Source organism: Cottoperca gobio, chromosome 17, assembly GCF_900634415.1.
Source record: "Cottoperca gobio chromosome 17, fCotGob3.1, whole genome shotgun sequence".
NCBI lineage: Eukaryota > Metazoa > Chordata > Actinopteri > Perciformes > Bovichtidae > Cottoperca > Cottoperca gobio.
In genome coordinates, this window is record NC_041371.1 from 6,599,568 (window position 1) to 6,622,840 (window position 23,273).

The following is a 23,273-nucleotide window of genomic DNA, read 5'->3' on the forward strand; positions in this document are numbered from 1 at the left end:
AAAAACGTCCGTCGAGAACGCGCTTGCGTAACTTGTTAAAGGATGCGCAAGAACGGGCCTGGAGATATAAGGGGACGTCTTTTGGAGTTCAAGAGGCTGATAGTGACGGGCAGCGAAGCCCTAACACGCTTGACACAACACACCACGAGTCTTAAACTATCGCGAGACACATGAAACTGGCGAGATAATTACATTTTAACTAACTAAGAGTCTGTCTCCAGGAAACGTGTCGTTCACCTGGCGAGAGTCTCTTCTGAGAGCGGCTGGCTTCATTTGTGTGCTTTTAATTTTGGTGAGCAGTGGAAGGGGCAGAGGGGCGATAAGGGGCAGACAGAGCTTGAATGATAAAAGTGTATTCATTGCTGGTTCTGCCGTCGTCCTCCCGTAGCCAGTGCCACTGTTCAGTATAGTATAATTCCCCATACGCTTCAATGGAATGCATTCAGAGATTGCCAACTGCGGATTCACCCCAGGCGTTGGCGCTGCATCCTAATGCTGATATTACGTCAGGAAACATTATTGTAAAAACTTCCCATGACAAATGTTGGAGAAGCTGCGCCCTAATTATGTGCCACATGAGGCGAGTTTGTTTGATTATTAAGGTTGCCACTTTTTGCACCAACTAAAAATCTAAATTCTGCTATTTTTATGTGTTCAGATTAAAGCCAGGCTGTTGAAGATGGGAGCGTTAAACCCAATGAACATTTCCCTACGTCAAGAGGTGGATCATCAGTGTGGTGCGCATTAGTCTGACTGACCTGGAGCTGGCCATTGATGGTACCATCATAATGAGCGAGGTCAGATCACTAATTCATCTCATCTCAACTGTTTGTTTCTTAAGACAAAACCTCAGTACATGTGTGTAATTCTATTCTAACATTTTTTCTGCAATTAAAATTAACTTAATATTGAAATACTTAAATATGTTTTTAAAAAAGTAAAGTCATTACATTTTTTTTTTTTTTAAATAACGACTATTAAATAATCCTTGATTAATTATCATGAAGGTGTAAAGTGCTGTTAAACTACTGATCTGTACTTGACCTGCAGAACCTCCGTGATGCACTGGACAATATTTTTGATGCCCGTGTTCCAAACCTGTGGAGGTAAATCTCCTGGGAGTCGTCCACACTTCTGGTACACAGAGCTTCTGGAGAGAAACAAACAGTTCCACAGCTGGGTGTTTGAAGGAAGACCCAAGACTTTTTGGATGACCGGCTTCTTCAACCCACAGGGTGAGTAACAGGTTTTTGTAAAGTAAGGCATTATTAGACACCAAAAAAATAAAATGAACACTAGACTTCCCAACAGATTAAATCTGATTGATTGACCGTGGTAAATGTGCTAAATAAAGGCCTACATTAATATCAGACTACGGCTTTCCTTGGGGATATTTACAGGGTTCCTAACTGCTATGAGACAAGAAGTAACGAGGGCAAACAAAGGCTAGGCTCTGGACACAGTCACCCTGCACAATGAAGTACTGAAGCAGGCACAGGAGGAGATCACAGCCTCACCTACAGTGAGTCAAAAACAAGTGAGGTTTATTGTTTTAGGAAACCTGCATTATTCTGTCACTGACTGCCTCTCCTCAACAGGAGGGAGTTTATGTCTATGGTCTGTATCTGGAAGGTGCCAGCTGGGACAGGAAGAACACCCATCTCATCGAGTCCTCACCCAAAGTGCTCTTCACACCCGTGCCTGTCATCCACATATTCGCCATTAACTCCACTGCCCCCATGGATCCGAAACTACGTCTGCCCCATCTACAAGAAACCAAGGCGCACAGACCTGAATTACATCACAGCAGTGTTGCCTACCGTCCAGCCACCAGACCACTGGATCATGCGTGGGGTTTCCCTGCTCTGCGACATCAAATAATAGCTGGATGTTATGAATGTATAATATTGCTTAAAAGGAAAATATATGTATTTGTATTGTCAAATGCCTGTCAAGAGGTATATTTAAGATAGTTACTAGTTATATTGCAGTGTAAAGTTGAAGTATGACAAATGCTAAACCATTTAGAATAGATATTCTAGTAATGAGGTTTTATTTTGCCATTTTATGCATTTAATTCAAATGAGTGTATTGGCCAGGTAGTATGAGTGATCTCTCATAGGTTGCAGTTAAATTACATGTTTATTGAATAACTGATCACAACCATGCTGCTGAAATGCTTCAGTCTGAAAGCTGTTGGTAAGTCTAGTCATCCCATTAATATCAAAACCTGATGAATCTTCTCTTGAGTTATCTTCCATCTGACATAAAAAGCTTTTCAATGATAGTTGAGTTGTATTGGAATTCTGACAGGCATGTCTGAAAAGTGATCTCTCACTACTCAAAGACACTATCTGTTCAATCCAAATCTTCCTAGCTTTCTAAAAACAGTGAAAAGTCTTTACACATAATCACCATTGATAAAACAAAAAATGGTCCTCGGAAAGTACAATACAAAACCTAATGTGTAAAATGTTCTAGCAGTCAGCAAGACAGACAAAACCACCAACAAGAATCAAAGAAGGGAATGGGCACATGGAAATAATAGCCACACTCATAGAGTGCAACCAATTAATCTCCATGCCTGTTTTGTATGCACAGGACCTGACACAGCTGGTTGGCTTCAAACAATATGGACAGCTCGCATCTACTGAGGACAGAGCTGTGAAGTTTACCAACATGTTTCTGTTGCCATCCTGTCAGTCCCACTGGGAGTTATGAATGAAAGTAAGAGTCTCTTATTTAATCTTGGAACTTTTTATTGTGAAATGAACTAGATTTTGATGTTAACACTTATTTTGTATAAAGGTCGAGAGTGGAGATGAAGCCTGAAAGCCCCAACAGCTCAGAAGACAAAGCCAACCACCAGACCACTATGGGATGCAGGTATACTCCTTTTGGGGAGAGGTTATCTCATAACTGCACCAAATGTTGATTCAGCATGTTACAGCTCTGCTTCTAACCAATTGAGGAACATGAGAAAGTTATTCTAATGTGCATAAACAAATGCATTTTTTGCCTGGTGTGGCCAAGCAGTGTATTCTGCCTATGTAGGCAACACTGTTGTACAGAAGATAAAGAGTAGAGTATATCCAAAAACCTTTTTACAGATCAAAAGATCAAACTAAGGGGAAGAATCAGACAAAACATCCGCACACTGTATTAGAAGCTCCCAGAAATTCTAATTGTGCAACGTTTGGATCTAACATTGTTAAATCACCCCCAGATTGACAATGACTGACGAAGATCTGTGTTGGTTCAAACGTTTCATAATTAAAAAAATCTGCGAGCTTTTAATACAGTGCAGATCTTTTGTCTTTTCTCAACAATGGAATACAAACATGCAAAACATGCAAATGGTCATTTCGTTACTTGTCACTAATGGTATCCATTGTAATCAACTGAATTCAAGCTGACCACAGTTCAGCTCCTGTAATTAGGAAACTTAAGATTCATTTTTTTTCTTCCCGGGAATGTGATGTGGAAAAGATTTTGAGTATGATCTTAATAAATTATAATCAAGAGGAGAAAATAAACATAATAATCTATAATTGCATAAACAGATAATTACAAAATAGTTTGAACGGATCACAATCTCACCTTTTTTTTTTTTAAGTTCTGAAGAACAATAACATGTAACAGCGATGGGAGGTCTGCGCTACATTCGGTCATTTTTGAAATTGTAATTTTTTGTTGTCAGTCTGGTTTCCCTTTAGTTACATTCAGGACTCACTAATATGGTTTCGATAGGTCAGTGTTAAGGTTAATTAGGCGTTTATTAGTAAGCTAAGGTTAAGACGAGTAATAGGGAGTGACTGTTGGCCAATGCATTGAAGGCTAAACTAAACCCTTAACATGTGTGCCGGTGCATGCTATGCATACGTGTGTAAGGCAAGGGAGGGATTGCTTTTTGAGTGACATGTCCTTTTTCCCAAAGTGAACACTGGGGTGAAGACGAGCAACTGGCGCCAGCCATCAAAATCCCCCCACCCTCTAAGTGATCCCCAATTATGTCAACGGGGGAAAATGGTGTCCCTTTGAAAAGTGTTCTTAATCAAACCCAATTAATTCCGCTCCTTTCCCTTATTATTTCCACCGTGGACCACGTCCCACTAGTCAGCCTGTTAACTAGAGCCCGGGCCCCAGCGAAGGTCACGCTTGGCCAAGCAAAATAACATAATAATGTGCGTAATTACTCACCAGTTATGGGTGTTGCTACATTGAGTCTTTCTGACAAAGGTGTGGGGAGAAAGGGTTATCACTAAATATAGCGTAGTCAACACTCTTCATCTACATCCTTTCCGCTGATTTATTATGCCAAAGGCTGCGGCACATACATGGTATGAATATTTAGCCATTGCTTTACCTGCAAAAATAAAGGGTAGCAATTAAGAGCTGGGCAGTGTGGGAAATAACTTTATTAGGTGCATTATATCCCATCCTGGGAACAATTATTTCCATAGTGCAGCGGTATTAAGAGGCCTACATTTTATTTGATAAACCTTAGTATAATTGTTCTTATTATTATGTTTTCCAAGTCTTAACTAAGCCAAGAGTCTTCTTAATATATATTTATTATAAAATGAATACAATCAAATAAGCAAAACTTTGCACACCGTTGTTCCTCTGTAACCTTGAACCTTCATTGTTTCAGTATCTAACAATTTGCTACTCCAACCTCCAAATCTACGTAAAATAGATTATAGGTTATAGAAACTGTGAAGCATCTGATGGAAGCATCTTATTGATTAACATAACAAAACGGCTCTGTCACAAAAGAATGGTGGGTATTGTGTTTAGGTTGTCTGCGTACTAAATTGTTGAAAAGTACTCTGATGCAAAATATTCAAACCTCCATCCAAAAATAAATTGGAGCAGCTACACCACACAGGCTACTGGAGGGCAATTAGAACTTGACCCCTTGTGGCCTCTGCAGCCTAGCAGGCGGGGTCTCCTGACACCCCTGGTTGGGCCTGATGGAGTGGAGCTTCATCTGCCTAACGGCCTGGCAAAGCTCCACAGGCCTGGGCGAACACAACAGGCCTCCATCAGGCCAGCTCGTTCTGTCACAGCTTACATGGCCTATTGTACACCAGCGCTCATTAACGGCACTAAGTCATGTTGGTGGCTCATTAATGCATGTGTAGAGAAAAAAACAAGATCCACAATCAAAAGTTATTCTACAGTGGTGCTACTGTTACTTTATTCTGTGTTTTGCACAAGGGAAATGAAAGTCACATTCTAAAAACTTGAAAGGACTAGAAGTTACTCATAATGATAAAAAAAAATATTTAAAAATATTAAACATCCTCTTACATTTATAAATGTCTTCTAATTAGAAGAAATGTTCTTTCTTGTTTCTTTGGCTTTTCAGTCCACTGTTGTCAACAGGGATTATAACAATACAAACAACACAACCTATTAAACCGACGGTGTGGATGCTGCCATTTCTAAAGGCCATGATATACAGATAATGTTTTCAAGTGATGTAAATGATAACTCTTACTTGCGCACTTCATTACGGTGTCCACAGCGGATTTCTAGTGCCAGATAAATGTCCCCTCAAAGCATTGCCGCCGTACTCACTGTAATGATAACAGGGCTGTCCCGAATGCTTTCGAAACTTTGACAGTAATCAGCAGCGAATATACGGCTCTTGTTGTTGGCTCGTCTCCATGACGCGACTCGGTAAGGACTCAGCCAGGCATCTCACCGTTCTCGGTCCTGCGTTTTAATTAAAGGCGTTCAATTTGAATAATTCTGTTATTCCATAGTATTACTTGTATTTCATTTATTGTTGAGTAAAAAATATTTTCCAAAATGTTTGGCATGTGTATTGTTAGTTATCCTGAAGGGATAAAAAAAATCATATCCCAAAATTAATTTTGCCAGATAGTGGGAAGCATTAGTAAAGTTCTTCTTCCCTTAATTCCATTAAATGTGATGTTTTTTGTTGCCTTTCAACAGCCAGAGAGAAATGTTTTACTTTGCTAGCCAAGCATCCTTCTGCATCATTTTAACGCACGCATACAGTATGAAACACACGAGCAATATTATCACGGCCTTATGTCTCTGACAAACGTCATGTCCTTCTAGTTGTGGTCCAACAGTTGGATCAAACTGCTCCTTCCAAGGGTACGAGAGGCTGCCAGCGCCTATTAACTCTCTCACTCTTAATCCACCTGTCTTTAGGGAATATTTTGTCAACAACCCAATGAGGAGCATCCTTTAGCACTAAGATGAAGATTAAGACGGGGCATAACAAAAAATAACATTGATATGTTGTGTCGAATCTGTAAATTAGAAGTAATATAAATGGTCAAGTTTAGAGGGGAGGGGCGAAGTTAATCAGGTCTTGAAAAGGGTTCTTCTGGGACATATGAGGGCATTCTGTCTATGGCTGAGAATCCGGGGTTAATCGCTTTAAAAGCAGTAATTAGGTGTTAAGAGGTATGCTTGTCTGTTTAAATTAGCCTTCAAGCCAGATTACGCTCTGTGACTTCCGATAACCTCCCCCATCAGGGCTCTCCAAAAGGCCAGTTTAATGATTGAAATCGAACACGCTCATATCGCTTTTAAACCTAATCAAACTTAATTGAAGTGGAGGAATGGTTTTGAATACACATGTGTGCCAACTTTCAAATGACCTGGAAATATACTAGAAAATGCTGGACAGCATGTACACTGTTGAAGAAAATAAAAAAAACATAGAGAAAACTTAACCAAACAGACATTCAGGGGAAAAACCCCTCTTTGAACCAATCACATGTACACTAAAATGTTCCTAGTTCTAAAGGATCTAGATACCAGAAAATGCCCACAGCACGGTGCTCATTAATCCCCATAAAGATAACACTTCAGTGGAGCAGGAACATGTTGACACAAAAGTATTAAAACATTCATGTTGAGGAAACAAGAGTCTCTTCCCGAAACATTTGAGCTAAATCAAAAAACAGGGCCCCCGGAGAATTGATCATTTTCCATGGGACTAAAAAACCTTTTTAAAGTGAGTTTCTTTTTAAATCACAAGAAGTTTTTTTTCTGAGTTGCTTATTAGCGTCAGTGAAATAATGTCGGACTCCTTTGGTGTCATGTGTCCTCGTCAGGGATACACGAAAAAAACAAAAACAGTGGAAAAGCAGTTTGTAAACATTCACGGGAGCAGCTCAAAAATCCTTCCACGACGCCTCATCAGATCACATGTGCTGCCAGGTTTTATCCATTGACTGAAGGTGCTCTTTGGCCTTCATCCTGAGTGCTGCGATGCTGGAACTCCTGTCGTCCTCCATCGGGTATTTATCGTTGAAGCTGGGTGGGCACTGGTAGGGGGGAGGGCCCATTGACTGCATACCTTGGACCATTCCAGGTGGGGTGTTGAGGAAGCTGTGGCTCGGATAGGCGGGCTGCAGGCCCTGCGGTGAACCCATGAACCCTGGGATAGTATGCATGGGCGTGGCATTGGAGATAGGTGAGGTCAGCCAGGGATCTAGGGGCATCTGGTTGGCCACTGACCCCACGCTAGAGGGCATCGGAGGACGATTGAAGGATAGCATGGGGGAATCATGGAGCTTCATGGTGCTAGTGTCCATTTTTTCTTGTCGTCTCCACTTTGCCCTCCGGTTCTGGAACCACACCTAGACAAATAGAAAGTGGTTTCATGAGAAGTGTTGAATTGATGAGAAAATGGTGAATACATTGTGATATATTGAATTATGAATTATTTAGCATTTAAGGCCTAATTAGCCATAAATTAAAGCTGCAGTTCTCTGCTCAGTAAAGCAAGGGCCGCGTACCCACACCAGAGTATACCAATAGGATATCGCATAGTCCTTACCTGAACTCGAACCTCCGGCAAGTTAACCTTCATCGCCAACTCCTCACGGCTATAGACGTCAGGGTAGTGGGACTTCTCGAAGGCTCGCTCCAGCTCGTGAAGCTGATAGGTTGTGAAGGTGGTACGGTTTCTTCTAGTGTTTCTTTTTAGTATGCTCTTCCTCCGTAACGGCCTCTGGAGACCCTTCAGCAACATCCACTTCCTTCTGAAGGTTGTTCATTTCTTCATCACACTTGTCATCGGAGAAAAGGTCCGATTCTAAAATGAAGGACAGGATACATGTAGTAAGATGCAAGAAAATGTGTATCCATTTACATCCATCAGAAGGAATGTAAATAACCGGTGTGCAACTGGAATCAAGCCAGTTAGCAGTCCTTTAAATCTGGCAACAGTACTTTTAAAACTACAAAAACAAACCATGCAGCCAAGCGTTTTGTGCACTACCCTACCTATAACTTCAAAGTCAAGAGTAATAACATGTCATATTAGTGAAAAAATAATGAATGCATTTGTTGTCTATGGTCTAGTTTTAAGACAAAAATAATTTCCCAAGAAAAAAACACCTCTATCAACAATCCCACATAACGTTTTAACATACAGCCTGATCAAAAAGTGAAATCTTTTCTTCTTGATAAAACAGCTTAATGGATGATGCACTTTATACAGTTGAAGGCTTGCAAACACCAGGGGTTTGGCAAGTCCAAATGGCGCCACATCTTTCACTGAATTCTTTCCTTGCAGTAATCCATAGTAACAGATGCTAGCAGTTAAACCTGCAAGACCCCGCCTCTCTAATCTAACAAGGGACTTTAGTTGGCTTCTGCACAAGGCAAGTAAACTGTCATCGTCCAGATTGTGTCTTTGAAGAAATGCATGTATAACAAGTGGACTACGTGTGTGATGCACCAAAGCTCGTTAATCGTACCAAATGAGGCAACATGGTCAATAGATCATTGGTTTGAAATAATGATGCCAGGCAGCAAAAGCTTTGTGTTCAAGGTAGTTTGTGAAATGTTTAAAGCATTACAACATGAATAGGGAATGAGTGGGATTATGGTTTTTAATAGCATTAAAGGTTACTGCCACTGTGTCTTTCTGGCAAGAAGTGCAAATCTTAACGATAGATCTTGATATTTTTTTAAATATCTAACTTCCCCCAAAGGCTTCTTTGGTGTATGAAGCACTTAAACTGATAGTTAGTCTTTAATAAGTACCTCTCTGGATAATAGAGACTGGTCAGCTGGGATTGTTTACAATGATCCTCCTGTGCTATGGTATCTCTGCATGGTTTGGTAACCTCACAGTACAGTCAAAAGGCCAGATCACCCTTATACTCATACAGACAGCTATGGAGATCATGGGAGTCCCAGTCATCCCAGTCTTCAGGCTATTGTTTAACTAACCACAACCAGACTGGCCCTAAAAAACAATTTCATATCCGCTCCTACCCTCAGGCAGACGGTACAGGGTTCCCCTCAGCAGGCATCACTGTTTCAAACATTCCTTTGTCCCCCAGTCCATTAAAGCCCTTAACACCACCTAGGTTGAAATATATACGGATACCAAGGCAAATGATCCCTTTCTTATCAATGGTGGAAACCTTTCACCACAAAAAAAAGTCCAAAGAAACAGGAATCACTCCTTCCACATACAGTAATCTACTTCTACACTCTCCATTTGTTCGTGCTCCTCCATTGGTCAGACCTGCTCTGTCGTTGTCCCATTGGCTTTTGTCTGTCTTGGCTACTGTATTGTATTGTTCACATAGGTTGCAGCTATGTCAATATACCGTTCATATTTTTAGCTATTAAGCAACAGCAGTTGCAGAGCAGGCTAAATTCAGACGGGCATGCTTTATTACATCCTGCATATACAGTGAATTACTATGTTTCTAGGTTATTAAAAATCTGCCGTTTTTAGGTGAACACCGGACGCTTATGAAGTCTTTTATGATGACCGAGTAACAGAAGGCCACATGGCAACTGAGAGAAAATATGAAATGCAATATTAAAATAATAAAACGGCTTCATCGTCAATAAATTATTTCAAAGAACGTCTATCACAGGATTACATTTTTAGCATAGAAGTAGTTGTAAAACAAAATTGAAAACAAACTGAAGAATGTACCAAACAACATCACTTATACATTTAAGTTTAGCTGATTTGCAGTAGATTAGAATGGCTAGCAACAGGACTACTTTCACTGGCTTTTCAACTTCTGATTTCCAACCAGACCCATCATTATGTCTTTACTTGGCAAAAGCCCACTGTGTGGACAAGCATTGCTCCAATCGACAGAACATTATTTTAATTTTGCTCAACATCTCCAAAGTTACCAAAGGTAACAAATATGCCGGGCTGAATGGATTAAGCTACAATGCGCAACACCAGGACCCTGGAACTAAAACACTTGAATGGAAAGTAACGTAACGTTTTTATATAGACATTTAATATATTTGTGTCTGATATACAGTAAAGGTGCAGCCGTAATAAAAATGTGTTTTTGCTTCATATATATATTAAGTAATATTTTAGAACCAGAAGACAAAGTCTATGTGATGTTCAGATATTGTAAGTAGGTTTTCTCTAACTTTAAAGCAAAGTTCAAGTACATTTAAGGGGAAAATCAGGATTCGGCAGCGTAGCTGGGACACTCATGAGGCCGGATAAAATGATTATTTGTTATTATTTCATCTTGCTTTGGCTGGTCTTTGTATTTCTGTTGTTGCACTGCAAATGTGAGAGTGCGATTTACTTAAAATGACAAAGATAGATGAAGCACACAAATAAAAATGCACTTAAATGTAGTACTTATGCCCCCCCCTCCAACAAAAAAAAAGGAATGAGGGCACTGGTCCAATACATTGGGATAACGGTGTGGGAGTTTACTTAAACTTAACACTGCTCTACTTCTGCTTGTTGTACAGTTAAAGACAAAATCACAATTATTATCCTGAAGAAGTGAAATTGAGAGTTTGAGAGACTCACCATGGTAGGAAGAATGTTGGGAGCTGTCACCCAATTCTGGAAGGTGCCTATAGGGGTCCGACGGGACCTGCTTCTCAGGGCGCTGTGGGTTTTCTCCGTTGGCCTTTTGGCTGTCATCATCGCCTACCGAATGGAGTAAAGGGTCCTGGTCTTTAGTGAATCCCAGTATGACATCAATACTGTGGACCCTGCCGCCATTGCTTGACCCAGCACCTTTTGCCATGTCATAGTTGTCCAGGCAACTATCGTCCACTATACCCAGGGTATCCATTGACAAATGCATCCGAGCCTTTTGAGACACTTTTTCTCTTCTTTGTCAGGAAAAAAAGCAAAATGCTATCAAGTGACTCAAAGCAGAGCAGTTATTGCACAGAGCTGATCGGCAATGGAGCAGATTTATGTGACGCGTGAGGGCCGTATCCCTCAAGGATCACGTCAGTGAATGTATTGTTTACACAAAAGCAAACAAACTCACATCTTTGTCTGTAAAGGAATGACAGAAAAGAAACAAGATATAAAAGATACAGTAAAGCTGTACACCTGCATTTAATGAATCATTTAATGGCTTGTTGATATTCTTTTTATATATAAAAGTTGTAGTGGAAATTAGTATTGTACATATTGTATATGTCAATTAGAAAACAGGTTCCCTTGTTTTGGTTATTAAAATAAATTACTTTAAATAGTCAGTGTAAATATATTTATTTTGCTACCACATGAAATGATGTTGGTATAATTTCTATTACCATGGATAATCACGATTGTAAACAGTCACTGCATGCAGGCCATTTTATTATCAAAAAACTAAGCAAATAAAAACTTTTTTTTAAAGTGAATCGGTGAGGAATATGTTTTGTTTACAGTGTAAAACTGTAAACAAATTCTCTCAAGTCTGATTCACATTAACTTTACTTATACATTTTAAACGTCAGCATTTGAAAAGTCTTTACAAACATATGCGGTTTGATTTGAACAACCAAAAGATATGTGAGGACATTTTGTGAGGCACCAAAAAGCAATCTGCTCTTGGGCAATACTGTCATGTCTTTCTTAAATACAAAAGAGCATTATGGAAACCCACGCATCAATAAACAGAATGCGCAGTAAGGAAGTACATAAAGTAATCTTACCTTCTTTCAGATTCCTACCACACCACGCTACGTTACATAAATGGTGTCTCTGTAGTCCATAAGTAGACAAATGACGCTAACAATATCTACTGTAGGCGCTTGTTACTCCCAGTTAAGTCCTTGAAATCCCCTGCACACAAGTGAGCAAAGGACCTACCGTTGGAGTCCTGTGCAACAAGCACATGTAATGTCTTTCTCTCCTGACAAAACTCCCCTTAACCACACAAGACACCAAAGCTTGCGGGGGAATGGTAGTAAAACCAAAGGGTTTAAGAGGTTTATTAATTGGAATCCTTCCCCTTTAAGAATGACTGACAGTTGTTTTCTGGTCAAGTAATTGCTCCAAATGTGTCCTGCATTCAGACCACAGAGGGAGGCCATTGCTAATGAAGCCTGGACAAAACTTTCTTTCAAAAAATCTATTGTCTGAAAGATAATGGCTTGTACTGAGAGTTTTCGCTAATCCCTTCATTATAGACAATGTAAGGGAGAAAAGACACAGAGATGGACTTTTAACTTGAATGGCTACACACTGTAAAGACTTGTATTCAAAAAATAGTTTCATTCAAGCAGGCACTTAACTCTTTATGAGCTGCATTGCTTTTGGAATAGCTGGTTTTATTAATGAAAAAAAAAATACAACAAAGCAGTGAATCGCGTGCTGTTCAAAGCAAATTTGATTACATTATAGTATTTTGTGTGTGGGGGCGGGGATACATGTTAGAATGGTTTTCTTATTTGTCTAATTAGAAAGTACAAACCTAATAAGTTGCACTGTATAATAATTGATTAAACTGATTTGTTTATGTCTATTTTAGGAGGACCTACACGTAGCCAAAAAAGCAATGAGTAAAGAAGCAAAGTAATAAAGTACAATCCTTTATTTAACCTAAATATTTTGAAACGCCAACGTGTAGTGGACAATGTTGAACGCAGTCCTTATCACTCCTTTAACATTTTCCAGTTGAGTGTGTGACAATTACATGTGTCAAAACAATATGTGTAACGTGGCCTGTTTGAGGAATAATGGTTTTGCTTAGCCTCTGATCGTTCACAGTAGAGTTGGGTTGGGGCATCGGGGGCATTTTAAGTTTCTCCTCTGCCATCTGGCACAGCCAAAGCTGTGGCAGCTACAGTAGGTGTTGCAGAGATCAATCCAATCTTTAATGAGTCTTAAGACTTCACTAGAGATTTCCTCTGACCTCACTCTTCCTATCTAAAGATATATTTAGGAGTTCTTTACACGCCAGACCAAAAAAATCCAACATGGAAAAGTTCCGAAAGTATTTTTTCCGACATATTTAATATGAGAAAACAAAAATGTTCAGGGATGCACATGGCGTTTTTTGAGCATTGAATTGATGCTACCATTGATAAATTAAGACTTAAAGTTATATATATATATATATATATATATAATATATATATATTTGTATATATATGCCATATATAAATATATATATATTTGTATATATATTTATATGGTTGGTTCTGCCAGCTAGCATAATATTATACTGTATATGTATTATTATTTATTATTTATTTAATATAAACTTCCAATCTGCTCTGTAAGGAGGACGCCGTATTTTCAGATATTTCCCTTGTATACTCTGCAGCGCATTGAACCTGGATTAAATAACAAGGCATCGATTTGTAAATGACCACATTGACAGAACATTAAAAGTCTAATCTACCAATACTTATTGCATGTTCATAGTCGCATCACTGTACTAGCAGTCAGTGCGTATTAAAGACTCGAGGGAGGGGCTTCCTTCCATGGATACACCTTCATGTAGGAGTCAGAGATCTAAAGACATTTAGCACTTGTCTGCATGGTTGGCACATGCCTAAGCAGCTGAGGAATTTTAAAAGCTAACAAGTTTAAAGCCATCTGGCAACATTGGGCTGCATTGCAAATGCTTTCTATAATCAGAATGGCTGTGGGTTAAGTGGCTTTGGCTGAACATCTTTTCTTGGTTGTCAAGGTTGTTTTGCAAGAAAGCAGAGACTGCAAAGCTCATTACTTTTTCCTGTGAGCTTTGCCACTCAATGAATGAAATAATGAACTTACAGATGTCCCTGTGGCAGGGGAGTGGGTTGTCATCATATGGTGACTACAAAGAAAGTAAGGCCTGTGGGATGTTTTGCGAAGCCGTCTTTCTCTAAATTCTAGTTATTTATTAATAAGGTACTATCATATTTATGTAGCTTTTAGTATGAATAAATATTTTGCATTTTCAGAACAATCTTCTAGCACGGCAAACACTGAAAGGAGCATGAATTGCCTTCGTAAGCTGACTGACAGTCAATGGATTTAGAGGATGATAATTAGTCTCATTAATTAGTGATACAAGTGAGAAGATTCATTGTGAGTGATTCAGTACATTCAGTTGTTGTAAAGACATTTAGTATGTACTCAAAACATTGTGTTCCCTGTCAGAACAGTTTAAGGTATCCCATTAATTTTCTAGAACAACAAATTATACATACATTTTTTGATCAGAAATCCTTACAAAGGCATGGTCAGTTTGAAAACTGTGGGAGTTTAGATGTGGGCAGGTGGTCCTTTTAAAAAAAGATGTTGAGTTGCATTGTGGGAGATGTAGGAACTAGCGGGTTTTTTTTAAGCACAACCCATATCAGGGAGTGGCAGGGACTGAAAGACTGGATTTCTGGGAAATCTGTCATTTATGAGTCCCCCAACTTTAAAGAAGTGCAATACTGAAAGCTATAGCTAAATATTTCTGATGCCGTTTACTGTTTGACCCACTTCATTAATGGCTAATATTAATATGAGACTTGCATGATGCTCCTAATACCACCCAAGTCGTGGGCAAGGGAAATTGATAATCATTTTATCACATTAATATATTAAAGCTGTACCTCTTTGCTTGTTTTCCCATTATCCTAATTGAGTGCAAATTGGTTAAGAGGGTGCAGCATAGCTATCAAGCTCCTTAGTTTTATCAGATGACAATTTAATTCCATGAGATCCTATTAGGAAGAAAGCAGCTAATGTTTCAAGGCGCTGTGTCAGCTTACAGGGGGAAAGGGGGATGGTGAGCAGCAGGGGGATGACAGGGAGATGATGGAAAGGGAGGGTAAAAAGCTGGGAGACAGGTCATGTGATCAGCGTGAGCTGAAATATGAAAGAAAAGCTGACGGTGTTGCATCTTGTACGTAGTCGTAGACGTGGTTCATGATCATTTTGTAGGAGCCAGTTAGTAGATGGAGTGCCGTTACTTTTCACTTTAAACCTTTATTCACTGCCAGAATAAATGCTTCATTTCGTTCAGAATTCTAAAATATCAGATATCTCACATGGCTGTACCGGTCAAAAAGAGGTACTTTTATATTTAAGGAATCTACTGTGATTGTTGAGTAACAGAGGGGACAGGCAGGTGTCGGGGTCTACAGGTTTAATACCGTATGTTCTATAGTTAAAATCAAGGTGCACATTTACACATCCAGTGAGATCAGGCTGGACTATAGTTGCATCCTTGTTGGGTGTACAGTAAGTTCCTGGATTTGCTTATTACTCTGCTACTTTAAAGCCTGCTTATCTACTGTTTTAACTGATGCAGATAACGTCGTTAGGAGAAGGAAAAATACATATTTGGAGCATTCTGTTACTTTATCTTTTAATGTTTTGGTCTGTCATTAGAGAAGTTAACCCTCCCTCCACTCATCCAGATTAGGACCTTCCTTGAGCAGGTTAATGCTTCCCTGGTTGGTCAATGTCAGATCCAGCCATCTGAACTGTTGCAGTGTCTTGAGCACTCAAAGAAGACTTTAAACATTATTACATTGAGACCTTAAGGTCGGACCATCCACAGTTTCTGAATGATCTCGGAATGTTTTTGTTACTTCCGTGTCAGACGGTCTTTACACATATATGTAGACCAAATATTTCTACTGTAAAATATAATAAAACTAATATTAGAGGGATAAATTGTGACAGAATAATGTCAGAAGTACACCTAGCATGCACATATTTTCAACAAAATAATATTAATAGTAATAACAATCAAACATATTCCACAACAACAACAACCACAATATATGTGAGATTAATCATGTTTTTATCAATGACTGCTTAGATCTGGAAGTTAATATTTATCTCTTAGATTGGCCCCGTAAGCCTTCCTTGTAGCAAAGCCCTTGACACGCTAAATCCTGCAGAACACTATCGCGTATAAAACAGTCAATAACAGAAACTGCCAATTGTGCCGTGTAGTCACACAAAAATATATAAGAAAAAAAACTAAAAAAAACTTAAATGTACTACACAATACCATTAATTAGCAAACAGCGATATTTAAAGAATATCATTAAATTATTCCAAGAGAAATAAAAATGACATCACTACTCATCGAAACAGTTATTTTTATCTTTACAATCCCTTTATTATTATTATTATTATTATTATTATTATTATTATTATTATTATTATTATTATTATTATTATTATTATTATTATTATACTTTTGAATGTGTTCCATACAGTGTCCTGTGTCCAAGAGGCCTAAATCCAAACAATGTGTCCCAACATAAGGACAGTGTATTAAAAGGTTAAAGGGTAAACAAAAGAGCAGGTGGCTTTGAGCAAAGCTTTCTTTGTAGAGTGGTGTCTTATCAGCAGCATTACCACATTACAGTAATATTGTTAACGGGGGGAAACAATTGACACCAGGAATGCCTGATCAGAGTCCACGAGATCTCTCTGTGAAACGTTAAGTTATTAACCCGATCAACTACTCGCATTGCATTTTGATTTGGTTAAGAATGCTGTATACTCAACCTGTCCTCTTACCTTGTGTGGCTCTGTGAGAATGTAGTCACAATCTGTCTTATCTGTGAGCCAAACAAATGGAAATCTTTATTTACTACAAAAGAATTGAGAGTTGATACAGGCACAATGCGAGTTATAGACCAATGCATTTTGTTGTTTTATTATATATCTTTATAAGCTTAACTGGTTTAATTATACCCCACAAAACCCAGCATTGCTAGTTTTTGAAACAACTATAAATAAGAACATTCATAGCCCATCTCTAACTATACTGTTAAATGATTAAATGTTAGTCTGGTTAAGGTTTGGGTTCATTATTTTGTTTTGCGTTAGGATAAAGCTGGTTTGGCTTTGTTTAATGTAATAAAAGAAAAATACAATTCACATTTGGGTCCGACTGTTTGAACTAAGCAAGGCAGAATAAAAAAAAAAGAAATGTGTTGGTTAAAAACAACAGGGTTTAGCTTACTTAACTCCTCAAGCCAGATTTAACTGTCCAACTCTCAAACTGAACTCACTGTTATAAGCCCATTTCTGAAAGTGCACCTGCAGTAATGTCGTCATCAGCACTACAGTATAGAGCAGGGTCCATATTGATCCTAGGTTTGAACCTTGTCTATTTAAGGGTGGTCCTGACCCTCTTTTTAATAAGATTAGCTTCACCAAGAGCTGCATCTTGGCACACACTCACGGGTACTTGATGTCTTGGCCAAGGCTGCACTCCTTCACCTCATTCCTTGTGTCATCTATACCCAAAGATGTGCTTCAGATTTACTGAAACTTTGACCACAGATATAGATACTGTCTTTTACCTAAATAAAACAAAAATGACCATTTGTATTTTATCCTTTAATGACTTAATCAAATAATCTGTTTTAACAGCCGCCCCCCAGTTCGGACATGTCTATTTAAATGACACAAAATCAAACAGGGGCTAAAGATACAGACACAAATGTTTGTTTACTTCACACTCTATAGCCAGCTGTAGAATATAGTTTGAATAATCCTCACATGAGACTTTTAAAAGTATTATTGAACACCATGCCACTTGATTTGAAAGAAGTTACCCAAACTCCTTCAGTTGGATGATGAGACCTTAACTTCGTTACAATTTGCCTTTTTACGTAATTGAAGATAACTAACACATCAGCATTACTTTGGTGATTGTAAGGTGATTAAATAATTATTGTTTTAAAGCACACTGGTTAAGAGACGTGTTTAATGGTGGCTTCTTGAAACCGAGCCCTGACAAGTTATTACACTCGGAGCCTAATCTGCTTCTTTGGCTAATTTGAGCCTCAAGGAAATAAATCCCAACCTAAAGCTACGTTGTAAGCCTTGCTCACGTCCGTTGATGTCACACATGCATCACGCAGGCTATCAAGTTCAAACTGCCTAAGTCACACCCACACACACATTATAAACTGAAAACCGCTTCATCTGTTGTGTTTGTTACAAACGGGACTGGTATCTTATTAGCTATGATCAATAACACACAACATAGTGTAATAGATTGTATACCACATGGTTTTAATACAACTAACATGTATTTGTGTGTAAGGAAACTGTTATTTGTCAATCACAGAGTTGTACTGTCCACTAATTTGACTCAGGAGTGTAGAACTTGTGTCTCCCTCCTCTGGGAGTGAGAGTACAGTAATAAAACATTTACCTAAAGATGAGCTCGTCGCATCTTCAGCTCGAGATCGATTGAAGTACAAACCAACTCTTTGTAGTTTGTCATTTGAGAGTTAACTATAACCTCCAATATCACCCAGGATAGTTTTTTGGGATTTGATGACAGTATGCGGTTTGATGCAGCTGTGGCTCAGGAGGTAGAGTGCTCATCTACCAGTCAGAAGGTCGGTGGTTCGATCCCCAGCCCCTGCAGTCAGCATGTCGAAGTGTCCTTGGGCAAAATACTGAACCCCAAAATGCTCCCAATAGGCCAACGGTGTGTGAGTGAGTGAGTGTGTGATGGGTATCACTACTGACTGAGTTGATGTGCACCTTGTATGGTAGCCTCTGACTCTGTAGTGAATGTGTGAATGACATGTTGTAAAGCGCTTTGAGTGATTGTAAAGATTGGAAAAGCGATATATAAAAGCAGTCCATTTCTGCAGTGTCTGGAAACCACCAGTCATGTAGTCTACACTGTAGTTTATTAGGTGTTGAACTCTGTGGGCTCTTTAAGACTGCAGTTACTTACTGCATTATATTAACAGGTGTGTCCAACCTAACTCGTCTAAACTGATCTTTCATCCATTTCAGTAAGCGACACCATCCTAGCAGGTGAGAATTTATAAAGAACAATCTTTTTCTCCTCTTATATGTTACATGTATCATATTGGCAATTATGGGTCCACGCTGAAATCAGTATGCTACTGTCCAGATATAAAATGTGATGAGACATTAGTGGTATATAAATAGTTTTCTCTAAATGTTGAGGCTATATGAATGTAAACTCAACATCAGCGGCCAGTGTCATTACGTAGAAACACAGATGGCAGATTGTGTCTTATACCTACTGTATGCATCACAGCTGGAAAAGATTGAAACTCACCTGTTTCGTTCTAAGACGTTGCAAAAGCACTCTGTGTCATTGAGTGTACTCGATCCACACTCATGGACATTTAAATGTAAAGTAAAAATGCTGTATACCAAATTGTATCATTTCCTCACTGTTCTCTGAAGGTGTGAGGCTTTTTGTTTAGTTTGTCTGTGTTAATATCTGAGACAAACATGAAGTGTGGGAGCCCCCTTTAAGTAGTACTAATCACACCTGCTAATCCCTGCTCAATGCAATATGTAGGTCATATCTTCTCTTTATAACATCTTTCCAGTCTATTCAACAATTGTGTGTGACAACTGTGACACACACTAACACTTTTAGGCCTTTTAATATTTAAGATCCATCTTATGTGTGCATATTCTACACTAAGAACTGTTTTAAGCAGGATTTCCTGTTCTGTTTACCTGTTGTGCCACACCAGTCACACTTGTGTTTAAGCTCTGCAGTCAGTCATGCTATGAATACATATAATAAGCATCTCTTCCTACTCACTTTTCTTTCACCAGCTGCTTATAGTACTCCTCAAGCTCCTCCCTGGACATGCCTTTAAACTCTGGCGTTTCCTTTTCTTCTGCTCCCGATTTACTGTCCTCTCCATCCCCTCCTCCAGAGAAACATTTCATTCACAAGAAACACCAATAGCTCACTTTGAATAGATGTTATTTAGTCCTACAAGGAAAGGGGAAAGGGTAGTGGATGGCTAGTGGACGGGACAAGTGTAACACTAAATTCCACAACAACAAATGATCAGAGATGCTTGCTGTTCAAACTTCCCAAAAGGAAACTTTGACAAGTGTGGGTGAAGATGATTAGACTGTATCAATAAGTTGTGGCTCGAGTAAAAGAGCTAAAGAGCTTAGCTCATAATTGGAAGCCTATAGACAATGGAAAGTCTTTACCTTGTCAACACGATGCAGCAGGATAGACCCTCAGGATGTAGGCCACTGCTGTCTACCTCATCAACCAGTACTAATGACTCAAGTAGACATGCGTTATGCTCCTAATCAACACAGATAAAAGCAAGTACACGTGTATCCCACAATGCAAGAATGGCACACCATTTATTAACAAAAAAATAGTTACACAATTATTATATACAGATATTATAAACACTGGTCCAACTGCAGTTTATTACTCAGCCCTTAGCATGAACAGTACTGCTTCCTTCCTACAGTGCTGGCAGTCACTCAAACCTTATCGTTAGCATGTCTCTGCAATCTTACGGCACAATGTTGCCCTCTTGGGATGTCCCGAGTAAGTTTTTCTTTTGTCCCCCATCCCGAGACATATGATTTATTATTGGGTATCTGCTGATATATATATATATATATATATATATATATATATATAAACATATATGCAACCAAATGCTGGTGCTGTCACAGGTGAGCAGCGCAGCAACACTCACAGGCTGAGGTGGACAAAGTACTGTAGAGATCTTTAGCTTGGTAAATGCTCAACTACATACAAATATGATCATTGGTCATATTTGCGATGTGTGATTTGATTCATTGAGCAAATTATTTACATTTTCAATCTTCATTTGTTAATTTTCAAAGTCATAATTTCAGCAGAAGGACCAAAGAAGAGACTAAATTGTAAAAATCTGAAATGACTAATTGGAAAAGGAAGCATCACAAGAACTATACTCAGAAAATATAATCTCATAATTGAAATTGTTCTTATTAAAAGCACCCCAGACTAACGCCATTACTCTACTGAACACCGGTGTTAAGGTTTCAAAGAACAATGTTTGTCTTTCACTCTCATTGTACTAGATATGATTGAACTATTGGGAATTCATAGACATTTGATAATGTTTGTCTCAGTCCTTTACAGTCACACATAAAGTACAGTTCACCCCAGTTAAAGGGTATTTTGTGGATTATTGGCATGTCCTGATGGGACCTATGTCGCAAGTGGATTTGTGATTTAAGTGGACTCAAGAAGCCGTAAGATACTTAAAATCTCCCCGTTCAGCCGCACTGTCCACCACTGGTGCCATATACTGTCCTCCTAAGACTCAGTATTTTCGGGATGCTTTGGATTTAACACCTCCGTGACCTTAAATCTGTGTAAAAATAAGGCTCTGCACGTTAGATTCATCGGATTTAAGATCACCTAATTACTGAAGATCTGTTTAAATTAGTCTCTGGTCCTGTTAACTGAGGCCAGGTTAACAGGTTATTGTAAAAATGGACAATTCCAGATCTGATATGTGGCTGGTTGTAACACACACACACACACACACACACACACACACACACACACACACACACACACACACACACACACACACACACACACACACACACACACCTGAAACTGTTGAGCTTAACCTAAAAAGTGCAAACGATTTGACAAAATATATAATAAAGTATATAACTAAACTACTTTTGTGCCACGCTATCCACCCCCCCTCCTCAAAGATCCGGGGATCCATCAGATGAAGCATATTAAGTTATAGTTTTGTAAATCCTCAAATGTTTGCAACACATTGCGCAAACAGTAAAGAAATGGGTTGTGCTGCTTCGAGAGCTTTATAAGGACAGTAAGATATTCATAAGGCTAATAAATAGACATTATGCAATTATACTTCCGATATTATACACTGTGGAAGTTAAACACTGACCATATGACTTGCAGACACAAAGCTGATGACTAATGTAATAAGTCATTGTGCTGTCAAAAATCTTTTCTAATATTGTATTAAATATACAAAATATATTAGTAAGTTAGATTATTATTCCAACATATACAGTGCTATATTTAAATTACAACAATATCATTGAATTTTGTTAATATAATACAGCAACATTTTTGTATTTCAGGAATCTGTCCACATGAAAACCTTTGGGAAAGGGCCGTCAGCTGTTACATGGTCACCACAGTTATTGATGCATTCCCTTGCTCTTCCTTTGCTGTTCTTATCCACCCAGGGATATCATCCCGGACGGCCTCAGTGTCCTCTGGTGGCAATGCAGAGCAACTTTGTCAGTGTAAATTACAGGCAACGTGTAATGATGCAACATCTAATCAGTGTTTTTGTTTTATTCCCCACTGAGAGAATTCCTATAAGTACTTTGTGGATAGAGGCCTTAGGTTGGGTAAGGGTATTCTGGTTATTTTTTTTTAGATATAGAGAGAACATGTTTTTGTGACTATTATCCTATACTAAATATAACTCATCTATAACCCATCCTTATGGTGTGGCAGATGTGTCTTCCATAGGGAACACTCTACCACCATCTGGTGGCAAGACAGTCAACACGGAAGACAACAATTATATCAGTAACCCAGTTACACATGGATGATGCATATCCATGCAGAACTGTATATAATACTTCATGGTACTGCACTTTATGAAAGTAAAACATAATAAAGTAACTGGAACTGAAACATGATTGGGTTTTGTGTTTCCCATGCAAAAAGCTAAAGGAGTGTACAGTTTGTTAAGGAAAATAAAACAGAAGATTAAAAGATCATTTAAACTTATTGACTCATGAACATGGACTCAAAGGCTTTTAGTTAGCCAAGTACTAAAAACAAGTTAAGCCACAATTTAAATCGAGCTTTTCTTTGAAATAGGATGGAAAAAAACCATGACCACTTATTTCTTCAAATGGGTCGTTCAAACAATGTTTGTATGTTCATAAACACCCAAAGCTACTCCATTTTCAGCATCTCTCAACAGTACCGGGTCTGTGGGGAAATTAATGCGTTTAGTCACAAGTCTGAGCATGTTGCAGTATTTCAGTGTGCAAAGTAGCGTTATTAATAGAAAACTGAAAACACACCCGAAATGCCAAAGCAGCCGATGGCAGGAGAAGAATAGAGAACTGTGGCTGCCCCCACTGGGCGATGAGTGCATTGCCAGAGAGAAATCCCTCTGTGTCACTGACATTGCCCAGAGCTCAGTGCAGCTGTGAGGAGAGGGAGGGAGAGAAAGGGAGGGAG

General features: G+C 38.8%; 1 protein-coding gene and 1 long non-coding RNA gene across 3 annotated transcripts; one reads left to right on the forward strand and one right to left on the reverse strand.

Moving 5' to 3' along the window:
- Positions 1-23,250, forward strand: LOC115022637 (uncharacterized). 2 transcript variants are annotated; one of them, XR_003833932.1, is made up of 8 exons: positions 1-292; positions 659-797; positions 1,051-1,235; positions 1,401-1,522; positions 1,599-1,899; positions 2,602-2,727; positions 2,809-2,886; positions 22,148-23,250. It is a non-coding gene; the product is annotated as an uncharacterized LOC115022637 (long non-coding RNA). The 2 variants fall into 2 exon arrangements; XR_003833931.1 differs by having other exon boundaries at positions 1,599-2,727.
- LOC115022636 (retinal homeobox protein Rx2-like) lies at positions 7,197-11,105 on the reverse strand. Its single transcript, XM_029453687.1, is given in 4 exon segments — positions 7,197-7,634; positions 7,835-7,969; positions 7,971-8,092; positions 10,823-11,105. Coding segments are annotated over 4 exon segments (978 nt in total).
- Positions 23,251-23,273: the final 23 nt, after the last annotated feature.